General features: G+C 41.6%; 1 protein-coding gene across 1 annotated transcript in view; it reads right to left on the bottom strand.

Moving 5' to 3' along the window:
- Nucleotides 1–858: 858 nt before the first annotated feature.
- Nucleotides 859–14,554, bottom strand: part of ULK4 (unc-51 like kinase 4) — a 211,166-nt gene continuing 197,470 nt past the window's right edge. The window contains exons 36-37 of the mRNA XM_059848144.1: nucleotides 4,009–4,097; nucleotides 859–1,081 (exon numbers count right to left, since the gene is read on the bottom strand). Coding sequence (XP_059704127.1) covers nucleotides 997–1,081; nucleotides 4,009–4,097 — 174 coding nt within the window. The 3' untranslated portion in view covers nucleotides 859–996. The remainder of the gene's footprint in view (nucleotides 1,082–4,008; nucleotides 4,098–14,554) is intronic.

The raw sequence follows: 14,554 nt of genomic DNA, 5'->3' as shown, positions 1-14,554 counted from the left end.
GTAAAACACTACACCAAATAATAGGCAGCACTTCATTCTTCCCTCTTTCTAGTAACTGCAGCTGAAAGATAGCAGTATTTGAAATATAAGAAAACAATTCCTGTAAGACACAAGGTGAAATCTCTTAACATGGGGCTGTTTGCTTGCATCCACATACTCTGGGTGACGGGGCTGTGACAGCTGTGCGGCTGCGCTTGGTGGGTGCACTGGCAAACTGACAGACATCAACCACAGCACATGTGGAGAAGAATTTAACTCTACACGCACTGTGGGATCTGCAAGCTCTAGAGTACCTTTTCTAGGGTACCAGCTTTTACTGGGGGTTTGACACATTGCCAGGGTCATCATCACACCTGTTCTCAACTGCAGCCAGGAGTGTTGGCAGCTGAGAACAACATTCCACCTGTGTAGCTTAAGCTGAGCAGTGCTAGGCAAAGGAGGGGCTAGCGAGTAGAAGGCTGCGAGTAGAAACCTGGGTAACATCTATCCTTACATGCCCCACACACAGCCTCTGTGTGATCACAGTGGTTGGAACTGGTTGCTTGAGATGAACCACATTGTGTCTTGGTAAAAAGGTATTTCCTAGTGCCAGTCACATGCATGAGGTGACCCCTCAAGATGAACAGCCAAGGCAGTAACCTGGTCCAAAGGATAAATGAGCATTTCTAACTAGCTTGAAACACTTTATATTGTGAAGTAACTCTACTGTTTCTTTAATTTACACTTTCAAAGTATCACATACTTGAGCTACATCATGTAATGCCAGCAAAGCAAAGTAGTAACCAAGAATTCGTCCTTACAGGGATTTAAAAAACAAACCACCCCTTCCCCACCCCCAAATCAGCTTCCTTCCCCCCTTCCTGAGCCAGCCCAAATTCTGCATAAGCTGCAGCTCAGATTGCTAAATGCTCAGCTCATCTAAAGGTGTTCCTGCAGGACCGAGGTACTGAGCAGGGTACACAACCTACGCATTTCAGAAGGCTGGTCAAAAATTGTTCACTCCAGAGTCTTGATATTTTCATGTCCCACCGCTCTCAGAATTTCAAATGCCAAGGAAGCAACAGCACTGTCAACATGAGAGCTAGAAATTAAAAACAGTAACATTTATTAGATGTCCTCAGGAGAAAAAAATGTTTTCTTCAAATTCCACATTTGCCTTTATCTATGCTAGAAAATTCTGAGTAGCCATTAACTGCACTCTCTATCTGCTTTTCTGTTAAGCAGTAACATTTAACCAGTCACTCTGTCCTGTAGCACATCTTGAGTAGAACTGAATCTCAGCTCCAGCGCCCCGTAACTGCTACCTCACTCAACCTCCTCTGCAAAAAAAGGCAGATGGAATTTATCACACACCTTGTGACTCCTCACACGCACACTTCCAGCTTGGCAGAAAGATGTATTTTCACATACGCACAGAGCCCTCTGCCTGCAGTGCTGCTCTGCACAGGCAGGCACTTCCACTCCAGGTGTTGCCCACCTCCTGCAAGGAGGAGCGACTGCCCCTCCAACCACAGCCCTGCACTGGGGCCCTTTGCTTCCTCACCTGAGGTTTTAGTTTATATATTTTGCCTAATTTTTTCTTCTGGAAACATGTTTTTTTCCTATCATTTGAACAGAGGCTCTAATACATTACTCCTAGTCCACAGAATCAAGTCTTTTTATGGACTCCCATCTCTCATCTATAGCTCAGAAAGAACATCAGCAGATGAATCTGCAACTTCCTTTATTGCTCCTAATGACAATATCTACCAGTACTCCACACTTTGGGAACACAGAGCTAACCAGAAAATCCATATGATCAGTTCACATTACATAAGCCAATGTTGTAATAAGAAGCAGTTTAAATCAGTTATCTGAAGCAAATTCATCTTAGCAACTGCCTTCACTGAAAAATAAATGTCCATGATCCCACATTTTAATGCATGGATTTGATTCCAGGTCCTTACTAAGCAAAATGGGTTGGTCATGTAATTCTTAAAGCTGCCTGTTCCAACGAGCTCAGGAAGCATCACTAAGAGAGAGTTTGGCAATCTATGGCTGCTACAGGGCAGCAGGGGAGCACTGAAAGCAGCTTTCAATCCAACCAGCACCTTCTCCTAGCACTCAACTGCTTGGCTGGACACACTTCTCTTCTGACACACAGGGAGAGGGAGAGATTAGAAACCTGTTTGTAAGAAATGAGCAAAGCAAAAACACTCCTCAAGCAATTCAAACCAGTGGTAATATGTGTGTGGAAGGGCCTGGGACCCGAGGATGGCTTAGATCCAGGATCTTGGCTATAGCTGCCTCTAAAATATTTCCAGTTCTGCAGGAGACACAGAGAGGCTCTTTAACCAGGTTCAAAGCACAGCTGAGGAGACCAAGTTTATCAGGTCACAAGGAATGTTTTGGGAAAAATGCCGCATAAGAAAATGTGAGGAGAAGGCAGAATATCTACACCTTCCATAAATAAATGTCCATTTAGCTAAGTCTGATAAAGCTTCCTAACTACAGGTTTTCTCTGCCTGCCTGTTGCCAATTTGTGCATGTCTGAGTCCATTACAGCCCCAAGAACCAAGCTCAGTCCCTCTCAGTCTCCTCTGGAGGCAAATGGATAGGAACATGTGTTCCCTAAAGAAGAGGAGGGGGGGAAATGAAAATCCATGAGTTCTCAGGGGCTCTCTTGTTGCTGTTACAGTGCAGAAGCTTGGCACAGCCGAGGGACCTGGCTCACCTTACTGTGTCATAACAGTCCTCAATGGCATCAGCTGGAATTTGATCTACTGAGCATCTTGTGTTAAATTAGGGTGAGTGCTCTTGATTTGGGCTCTGTAGCGTGTGTTCTTCTGCATACAGAAACATACAGACTGTAACAGACTATTGAGGAAGCCAGAAAAGCAGAACTCAAAGACAATGACTGGGCTGTCTGGTGCATCTAATGCTGAAATGCTACAAACAGAGTGAAAGTTGTTTCTAACAGAGGAAAGCCCTGTCTTCCCCCACTCTCATTTTCAGCGGTGGTGCCTGTATCTCCCTTGGGGAGAGCTGACTTTTTTTTTTAGTGAGATAATTTAATGTGTCATACAAAACCCTGTGAGTCAGCAGCTGAGTGTGCAAGAGGGATGCTGACTGCTCTCTACAGGTTTGGCTGGTCCTTGGTGTGCATCTCCTTGCACTTGCCACATCCCAACATTTCCTCTCCATGTCTGCCCACATTCTCCCTTCTTTCCAACACACGGTACATACATACATACAACACTCTGCCATAATGTTGAAGAGCCAGTTTTCCCAAAAGCCTGCATTTGGGAGGCAAAGAGCACTACAAAGATTATCTTAGTGTTTCAAAAACTGACCTTGGAAATACAATTCCTCTATGAATTTTAGTTCAGACAGAAGTGAAATGAAGCCAAACAGCCCACAGCAGAAGCATAAAATTTGTTTTGAGAGGCAGAGAACAGCCATTCATTCATATGTCCAGGGGTATTGGATAAGGGGAAGTCTATGGGAGATGAGCTAAGCTTTGGCCCATTTGCTGGGACTAGCACCTCTGTTCTTGCAGAGAAGGCCATGGCATTCCCCTAAGTCCTGTGCCTTCTGCAGAAGCTACAGGTAATCTTAAACAAAAGCAGTTCTGTTCTGTGGCCGAACATTTGAAAGGAATCAGATTTCAAGTGCATCAACCACAGCTACCTTAAAATGGGGCACAAATGTTGCATTGGGCATGCAGCCCACTCTGCCAAGAACCCCTGACAGAGGGAGCAAGGTTTGGAATAAAATAATAAATTAAGAAAAAAAAAAAAATCCACAGAATCGACACACACACGGAGCTGGACTGTGCAGCAGCTGAGGATCAAAGGGTGCCGCAGGCTCTGACAGAGAGGACTTTGGAGGAGAGCAGTTTAGGGAGGGGGGCCAGGGACAGAAACCTGAGAAGCTCTTACTGCACAGAATTACAGAAGACTATTGCAGACAAAAGAGGAGGCAAGCGCTCTCAGCCCTGGAAATTCCTGAAAGCCTGAGGGAACTCACCTGGCAGCTTGGACCAGGTTCTCTAGAGCCTGGATAAGAGCATCGCCATCATTCTTCAGGCTCTCCAAGTGCTTCTTGTTTGAAGTTATCTGGAACAAAAAGAAAGGACCTTTACCAAAGGCTTAGCAAAAGATTATTCTGTGTCATTTTTGTGGGATAAGAGAGAAGGAAACAAATTACAGCATTTATTACAGTTGTAAATGGAATGTGACATTGCAGACACTGATGAGAAAGTCCTTTTTACTGAATTTTAGGCAGAGACCATCTAAAAGATCTTGGCTTAGTTAACAATATTCACCCATGTTTTGAGTCCCTGTATGTGTGCAAATTCACATATCACAGTCTGACAATCCTGATGTCATCCTTAGTATCAATGCAAATACAAGCCCCATTTAGTCTGAATCCCAGGGGTATCTTGGGGAGACAGTTATTTTCATTTCTCACTTCAGGGAAAAAGTAACCAAGCTTCTACCAGCCTTCAGATCAGGACGTGTGGCGTTTCTCTGAGAGAAACCAGGTTAAAATCACTGTAAAGCTGGCAACTGCATATGGAAATTTTTCTCACCCCTCAGCAGTCATTAGGAGTGTTACCTGCACAGGACTGTCACCTACAGAGCAGAGAGTGGAGTGACCAAAGCTATTTGCCCTTTTGTGTCAAATGCATCCTGATTATAGTTGATTTTGCTGCTGGTGTGGTTTATTACATGAATCCACAAAAACTGGTTTATTGTTTCTCCATCCTGAGTATTAAAACTACACAGCTCCAAACAGCCACATGTTTCCTGGTGGTTAAGCAGGTGAACAGGAAGGTCACAGGGAACACAACATAAAGCCTCATGCACTGTGGCTTGAACAGACACTGAATACTTGGCAACTTGCTGCTCTTGTATCTCAAATAAATTACTAAAAAATCCTGGCTTGCGTGTCAGTTCCTGCTTGCAAAGGTAAATAAATCTTAGCTGAAGAGAAAGGAAAAGGGGAGGACCAGACCAGCTGATTATTTTGATACCGGAGGAGTTAACGCTAGAAACAATGACTTCTAATCCCAAAATCTGGCAAGGACTTGTAAGCTTTAGTGTGCTGTGGCTGGCCCTATTTACCATTGATCCAGCATCTGGGCAACACGCCTTCACATCTCCCTCTTAAATCACAACAGAAGCTGTATTTACAACTGCCATCCCACCATAATTTATCAGCAGTGATTCTGCAACAACAGTGTCACTACATCTATAATCGTAACATCCTGTAGTTTAGCACTTACAGGGAACAGAGACCTGCCTGAAATAAACCAAAACATCTCCTGTGTGTTGGAAAAAAAAACCAGTGATGCCATTACCTAAGCACAAATCATTGGTAAAACCTGATTACAGATGGTTAAACATTTTACTCTCTTGAGGTTTGTATCTGATTCACTCAGTTTGTATTTCAGAAATCCAGTCTTCTCTATATGTTACCTGCTAGACACAGAAAATGCTTTGGAATCTGGGTTCTGAATGTGAGAACACCACCACATATAATAGGACCAACACAGGGAGAAAAGTACTTTCACCACAAGACTTTGCTTTCTGTTCCTAAAGAATGGTTATGCCTCAACCAAACACTTCCCTGCAACTCCTGCAGCTCACCAGCTACTGCCACATTCCTTGCACTTTCCACATTCATGCCCCTTGTTTATCCTGCACACTTTAAAAAGCCAAGAGGTCACAGGGAGGGAAGGTCACTAGGACTGAATCTTGCTCCATGAAACTATCAGGTCAAATAAAGGTTACAGATATCTCTTACTCTACTCATCTTAACTTTTGGGGGCTGACATTTGTACAACCTTCACGGTCTCTTCACAAAACAGCCAATGACATCATACAGAGAACATTCAAAATATGCTCAACTATAAAAGAAGAAAGAGATTTAATTCTAAAATTATCTATTTCAAGCAATAACTTAGTCCATCTGAGTCACAGGGTCTGACTATAGGCTTGCCCATGCTGCAGCATGCCTTGTGTCACTATTAAGAACACACTTCTGTGCTATAACACATTTGAATAGAAAGGATTAAAATGGCTTTATATGCACAGAAATTGTAAAAGACTGAAACAGAAACACCCATGAGATCATCTCATCACCTCCCTGTTAGACTTCACAATGCAGAGCAACTTTCAGCCACAAGAAATGGGCTCCCATGGTATCCATCCACAGGGGCTACTCCCAAAGCTAAAAAATGCTTCATTAAGATACTTTCAGCAGTAAAAGTGGAAGCACAAGGAGGGAAAGGATCAGCATGAGCTGCCTCCTGTCCATTTAAATTAAGTATAACCCAAATTTAGAAAGCATTTTCTTGAGAGTGTCAGCTACCAGCTTTATCCAAGCCAAGGGGTGCTGGTGAAGAACCAACCTGTCCAGTCGGCAGTGCCACCTATGCCCACAGAGAACTTGCCCAGACCAAGCAGGGTTGCACAGATTTACGTGGGTGGCTGGGGCTTCCCCAGCTCTTCCTCACCAGTGCCCACAAAAATGCTTCCTATCCACCACCAGGCACCCACTCCATGGGCCTGGGAGGAGACCAACTCTGTGCTAGCAGGAAAACTGCAGGCTGAATACAGGATGAGCTGCCAGCACCCAGGAGCCAGCTCAGCCACAGCTGCCTATGGGTTTTGTCAGCCCTCCCATGCTCTGATCACTGGCTCTTATTTGCTCTTTATCTCAGTCTGAGTAGATCTGATTGCTCCCTGAGCAATTTGAAGGTCTCTTACATACAACAGATCACATCCTGCGTCATAGGAGCTTGTGAGAAATAGTATCTGAATCACTGTTCACTTTCAAGATGAAACTTTACTCCTGTTTCCTATTTAAAAACTGTTCCAGTTTCCTTTTGTTCCATAGGTTATATTAAATTATGACAGGACATAAAACCACCATTCACCAAAATCTAAGAAATTAATGTATTCTTCACTTTGTTATCTTTTTCTTCTACCCACCATTGCTGCAGCTTTTATCCACACCAGTTCTAGTTCTCATTCATCTGGAATTTTAACAACTAGTTTAATGATCTCTTGTAATATTGCTGTTTGTTAGGGCTGGCTGCAACACAGATTCAATGACATAATCAATAGTTGTTCCTTTAATTAAAAATGTAATTAAATCTCAGTTTAGTTGTACACTCACTGCAATTGAACAAGAATTTCAAAATTACTATTCTATATTATGCCTACAACCATTCAGCACCTCTCCTCTCCTCAATCCTGTTAAACAAGGGTGAGCAATAAGGAATAACGTGGTTGATACATAATGGTCAATATTTCCAAAATATTCCAGAAAACTATTCAGAGATTATTGTGCTGCTAAAGATGAGTGCAGGAAAAGTTATTATATAAAACTATTATATAAAACATTTCCACTGGAATATCTACTTCACTAATAAATGGAAGAGTTTTGCTCTTACTCTAAGAAGGGATTTTTGCAATTCAAATTTCAAGAAAGAGTAGAAACTTAAGGGCAAATTACTTCTGTTAAGGTTGGTTTCCTAATGCTGAACTGCTTTCTCTGATTAGTCGTAAGTCACATTTCGTAATTCACAATGGAGATAAATTACCTCGGCAGTAAACTACTCTCTCACCATTTTTAAGAGAAAGAAACTCTTCTTTGTTGAGGTTTCAAGTGAACCATAAACTTTATGTCTGTGAAGCAAACTGGAAAATAATGCAAAAATAAGAAGCTTTATATTTGAAACTTTTTCTTGGTTGAAGAAAGGTCTTGGAAGCATGTTCAGCTTCAAGTATCATCTTCTTAAAGAAATAACTGCTGGGGATGTTCACCATTTGCTCAAAAAGCTACTACCTTGCCTGTATACACAGATACAAGCAAGACACCTCAAAAGGTTCCTCTTTCTCACAAACTGTTTCTTTCTCTTTCCCAAACACACATATTTTAACCTCATAAAGTGATACTTCCCTACATTTTCATCAAAATTTAATATAATTAAGCTAATTACAGGTACTCAGTTCTTGCTCAACTTTATTGGCACAGGCTGAGAGCAGCCACATGGGTAAGGCAGAAGCTGCTGTGGGCTGGTTTATCAGAACTGCCAAATCCTCACAAGTCCAGTGTCATCATCACCTGAATATTAACACATGCTGTGAATTAAGTATCATTTATCCCTTGATGGAAGCTTTTCTGTGAATGGAACTTGTACCTTCAACTAATACTGCAGTAAAAACAATCAGTAATACATTTTTTCTATGGACTAACTGGGACCCTATGTAGGACATGAAATATATAATACTAAAAATTAAATTTCAGACTAAAAAACATTAAAGAATTGAGAACACTCCTGTTGCCCTCTAGACACTCTTTCAAATAATGTCTTCATAGTAAGTGCTGTTCCTGCAATTTTAAATATGCATCTCAGACTTCTCATTCCTACTTCCATCTTTGACTGGCTGAAGGCACTGTGAGTAGGACACAGAGCCTTTCATCCCCAACCAAAGCTACTGTTTCAAATGTCATCCAGGCTAGTGGTGACTGAAAGTTGATGGCTATTCACAGCTGCTTAGTGTGACCTTATTCCCATTTTTTAAGGAACAAATGTCAAGAAATATAGTGGTGTTAAAAACATTGCTATAGCTGATGTGACAGCCCAGCAAATAAGTCAGTGGGATAGTAACTTCAGAAATGAGGCACAATGCCTGGGTTGGAGGGGAAAACCATCTAGTGTTGTGACCCATCTTATGCCTACCCCAGGGCATTCAGTGGTACTCTTCCTCCCAGGCTGTCAATGCTGAACTATTCACAAGCACTGCAGTAATCAGATAAATCATGTCACTTGGTTTATTATTCACAACTCATGATGATGTGGCCAGAAATATGCAACTATTCCTTCTCAACAGAGGAGCACAATAACCCAGCAAATACTGCAACCAGGAACTCATGCAAGTGAACTAAACCAACAGATCCATTGGCTGTGGACTTATTAAATATAAGCATTTATTTCACTATAAATTGCTCTCCAAACATATACATTAAGCTTGAAGTGCCCTGAGGAATTATAATAAATGAACTCATCATTTCCCATGACAGATCAGGTGGATCTCTCACTTCTGGAGGCCTGCACACTCTCTCATAGTAAAATAGCCTTACCTTTGTGTACTAAGTGCCAGACCCAATAAAGCATTTGGAGCCTATCAAGTGGAGGCTGTGATGATGACATTTAATTATCAGCCCTCAAAGAGGAATCCCAAGCAGGAGCCCAGATACCTGCACAGTGCATGGGGAGTGCTGCTTCCAAAGGGCATGAAAACCTTGTGTTGAGAATGAAGTTACTCAAATTCACTCTCCTCTCTGGAGCTCAGGTTGCTAACACAGCCAGTGAAAGCTCCCAATCCAGACAGCACAGACCACAACACCTTTTGTCAGTGCCCCCACAGCAGGCTACTGGGGTCCTGGGCTCTTCTGTAGTCCTCTCCCCTTTTCTAAGCAAGTGAGCATCACATTTTGTTGCTGCAGCAGGGTTTCCACTGGATGGGGAGAGGCAGGGAGGTTTGGATGGCTCCCATACAGGGAGTGAATAATATGGGGTCTTGGCAGGGAGGCAATTGGCAACATGGCTCTTCAGGTAGGAGAACTTAAACATGAACTCTCATTTACCAGGGAAGCACTCCAGCTATTAGGGCAATTTTACATCTGTGGCAGCAATTTTCTAAAATACAAAAGCAAAACAACTAAAACTAGTAAAGAAAATCCCAGATGTATGCAGTGTGTTTTGTGAGGTGCTTAATCTGACATTAGTTACACATGCTCCCAGCAGGTCTGTGGGAGAGGACCCTCTAAAGATTAAGTGCAGCCAATGTACAGGTTGTGTAAAGAAAATTAATGGTTACTCTAGTCAGGATGTGCTGGTGTAGCAGAGGAACATCCAAAGGCAGTGTGCTTATAGGGATATCATACGCTCATTAGGACGGCCACAAGTTATTTTTGGTCTCCATAGTGTAGGAGAGCTCATTCTAAAAGGATAAAAACCTTCATAGCGTTGCTTCCTTGCCACTCCTCTCTCTACACATGGTTCCAGCTGGAGAGAGACACAGAATGTGTGTGTGGGAAGAACAAATCAAGTCGGACAAGTTATATTTATGTTACTAATTGCCAAGTCACTTGAACAGGCCTGAGCAATGCTGCTGGACCATAAAAACAAGAAATGAAACTTACAAAAGCATGAGTGTTCCAGGTGTGCTTTGGCAAGCATATTGCAGTCAGGGATTGCAGACACACAATTACAAAGACTTTGTGGCCTTCAGATCCTGCAAATACATGTGAAAACAAGCAGGTATCTGTGACCAAAAAAAAAACCAACCCCACACTACATCAGACAGCTTAGCTCTGATTTTAGAGTTCAAGAATGTTTTTTTTCTCTTTATGGATAAAATTCTTGTTCCACTGAAGTCAACAAACACCTTTTGATTTTGATAAGGCCATGATTTCATTCGAGGTGTTGTGTTTTCTTCTAATTTGTATATGTGTGTGGAGGTTTATTCTAAGTTCAAAGCCATTCCTGCGGGTAACTTGGAACCGTCCCAGTTTCCCGGCAGTCTGAGCACCACACTGGCTCGAGGACTATTCACACAGACAAGGAATGTCTCCCACACGATAGATAATTGTTAATTGATTTTGGATGTTTCTTGACACCTATTCACTTTGAGGCTATTCTCTGCCCTTCAGCACATACATTTTGCACACAGAGGAATGCTCTGTGATTGTTGTAAAATTACCAACTCTAAGGGGCATTGTCTGAACATAAGAGAAGATTTACAAAACTGCAGGGTAATTATTGAACAGAAGGTACTCTCTGTCTTGTTTGATTTTTAAAGTTTGATTTTATTGCAAGTGCTGTTCTCAGCTCGCCTTCAGATTTCTTTATAATCCAGAAAATATCCATTATTGCAGTCTCCACCCTCTTTAATGAGTGAGTTTAAAATATTTGACTTAACATAACTGGATAGGGCAACCTCTTTACATCCATTTTACAACCAGCTCACCACAACAGCTTTATTAGCAAAAGTAAACTGCAATTCTGTCTGGCAAAACATGGCTCAAAGGTGCTACAGGAAACTTCCACACGGGGCTGCAGTGTTGATAAGTTATGCATGCTCAGAAGCCAGCCCAACATCTATATGGCGTTGGAAATAAGCACTTGCCACCCTGTTGCTGGTGATCTCATCTGCAGACACAGGTTCAGCTGTCACCCGCATGCCAACGACTCCCTGAGGTACTACTTCAGACCAGTTTCTCTCTGTCCAAACAATGATCTCAGCTGGCCCCAAATATCAGCTTTAGCCAAATTGAGCCACATACTAAGCTTACACAAAACTTAGCAAGCCCTTGATCTCTCTTCCTGCAGCTTCCCATCAGCTCCCTGTCCTCACCTTGCTGGAACAGGTGAGACCACCACTTCCCAGGTACACCTCATCCTGGTAGTCTCTTGTAACTTCCTCCTGATAAAAAAACCAGGGAAATCCACTGGAAGAATCTTTTATTACCAGAGTTGAGATCCTACATTTCTGTTCTTTTAGGAGCTGTTATAGAGGATCCTGGTTGTCATGGAGCAAAGCAAACTAAAAATAGTTATGAACAAACACTAAAACAACACACAGATTCACTGCACATCTAGATATCCCCTCAAGTTAATAATTCTCTGAATCTCTCACATTCAAATATCCTTCATAGTCTTTCTCTAATCAGATCTTCTCCTAAAATAGCTTCTGACAAGTAACTTCCAATACTTCTTAAATGTTGATTCCCATAACTCTTTTTCCAGTGATACTGTCTTTTATGGCCTAATAATTCAATCTCTGAATAAGATCCTCAAATTTCAACATCTGTCAACCCTTATGTCTCCCTGTAAAATCACAAAACAGTCTAAGTGGAAAGGTTTTTTGGAGTTATATCAAACTTTCATTGACGTGCTCTATGGGTTAGGGATGACCTTCTTTACTTTCACATACATGTTCTTTTCATGTTCATCTAGTACAGCTAAATTGAGATCTTTCACTCACACACTCATGCGCATGCAAACCTTCACTTTTGCTTCAATGAACTGCCTTATCTCAAACTTTGACTGGTTTTCCATCTTGTTTTCTCTCCCCTGTCCAGATGGGGAGTGATAAAGCAGCATGGTGGGCACCTGGCATCCAACTAAGGTCAGCCCACCACACATGCTTTGACAATTCAAATAATTTCAAGCATTTACACTCTTGCAAGGGTAAGAATCATTACCACAGATAACTCATCTTCTTGCTATTAGGAGAGCCAGTGACATACTGGAAAGGGTTGACCTTTAAATGGATATTACCATACAGGAGAAGTATGCAAGCAAACAAGCAATTGCCAATTTAATAAATAATTAATTCAAGGGTTATGTCTAAGAACACAAACTCTTGAACAGCCATGCAGCGATGCTCAGGTGAACTGGGCAAACCCCTAGGAACAGCCAAGAAGTCTCAGTTAGGAATTTGAAGTTTAATGCATACAGCATCCAAAAAATGGTACCTACAGCCTGACATTGTTCCTTGTCCTGCTTTAAAATGCTCCTCATAAAGATAAAAGCCTACTATGCCTTCATGAAGGCAGAGTGATGTGAACAGAGCTGTCCAAGTTGTCTGTGCAATTCATGTCTGACCTAGTATGTGAAATCCCTAACTGCCCCTGAGCAGAACCTCTATATAGCATTGATCAACTTCCATGGAGGATGAAACTAAATTAGACGGCTCATTATCACATTTGCCATAATCTGGACTTAAACACAAGACTCCAACAATTACACATCTCTACAACTTGGCTTGATAAGTTAGATTTATTATTCCAAGAAAAGCAGGAATAGGAAGAGTTAAATTAAGAACTACAGATTACAAAACACAGATTACAAAAAACTCCTTAGTAAAGAATAAAAAGAGTAGCAAAATCCTGTTAGAAAAATCATTCTGAACTATGATTTTGAGCTAAATATTAAAGCACCAAACATTAGTTCCTTTGTAGCCCCTACAGATTGATTTCCAGGGACACATAAAACTCAGACACCTTGAGGTTTTCCTTAAGTACCAAACACGGACAGTCTTGCATATACAGGATAAAAACAAAACCACCCCTCCTCCTGCCAAAATCCAGAAAAATGCTATGAAGATTTTTGTTATTGGGGGGAAAAAAGGATCAGTGTATTTATGCTTCATGTAGAATGCAACTAGGAATCTAAATGACTGAACAGGGATGTAAGTCTATAAAACACCAATTTCTGAGGAAAATTATGCTTTATATAATGGTTCAATTTCCATAAAATTGTAAAAACTGTCACAAAAACAAATGGACTTCTGAAATTGATGCTTGCTTATTGTCATGTGACAGATGGCTCTGGCTGCCTGGCAGAGAGCAAACAGTTAACTTGTTGGCTCGCATTGGCCTTGGAGAGAATAATTTTAGTCTGCTTTTCATTTAACAAGTCCAGTTGCATTTATGTATCTTTACAGCAGCAAGTCAGTCATCCATGTGTAATTACACAGAGGAGGTCAAAAGGAAGTAATAGTGATGAGCCCGACAGATGACACAGCTTGGCAATCTCAACAGTCTTGCACTATGTAAAATTACAGTGCGCTGAAACACCAAATGAGTCCAGCAATACTTTTGTGCCCACAGAAACAATGAATTAGGACTCCCTAATGAAACAACAGTGATAGTCACTGGGAATTACACTGGCCTTGAATTTTGAATTTAATAAATAGGTTGCAGGTTTCAGAACTGCCAGTTTCACTACATAACCCAGAGCCAAACAGCTGTCTCTGTGAAAAGATCCTATTTCTCACTGCTAACCATGGCAGTATTGCTTTTCAGACAGCTCCTGTACCTATTCATAACCATACTGGGCTCCCAGTACCTAAATAAGCACAGTGATAATTGCTGCAGAGGTATCTCAGAACGCAAACATGCTCTGAACAAACGGGCAAGTAGCTTCCTCTAGGGACATGAGTCTGCAATATGCCAGCCACTGGAAAAAAGACTTCTCATTCTTGGTGCTCTCCAAAATTAAGAACAGATCCCATTTTTGATTTTCCCATCCCCATCAGTGTCATTAAAGAACACCTGCTGCAGACTGACTGAAAAATGTCAGTTGTGAAAACAACCATCAAACAAAATGCCAGTCCAAATGTGCGCTTAACACAGACACATATATACTTGCAGACTTACACTACTTATTCCAAATAAACATAATAATATTTAATCCAGAATGAATGGTTCAGCAGGCCAAGTTGTGAGTAAGCATTCACAGCTACTTCAGAGGTCATCCTCCCTCACTGGCCTCACACTGCAGATAACCACAAGTCGTCAGTACATTTGGGTTTTGGGTTTGGTCAACACTTGCCTGTTCATTAAGTTGTGTTTGGACTCCATACACTTCATCATTTATGAGCCCTGCTGTTTTAGTGACATCAAGAAAAAATTGATTTAATGAGTTCACATCAATTTTTTCTTCTGCCTCAACTCACTCTTGGCTGACTGTCAGTTTCATCAAGGA

The sequence above is a fragment of the Haemorhous mexicanus genome, chromosome 1 (assembly GCF_027477595.1).
Source record: "Haemorhous mexicanus isolate bHaeMex1 chromosome 1, bHaeMex1.pri, whole genome shotgun sequence".
Classification (NCBI taxonomy): domain Eukaryota; kingdom Metazoa; phylum Chordata; class Aves; order Passeriformes; family Fringillidae; genus Haemorhous; species Haemorhous mexicanus.
This window is presented reverse-complemented; position numbering and strand designations above follow the sequence as displayed.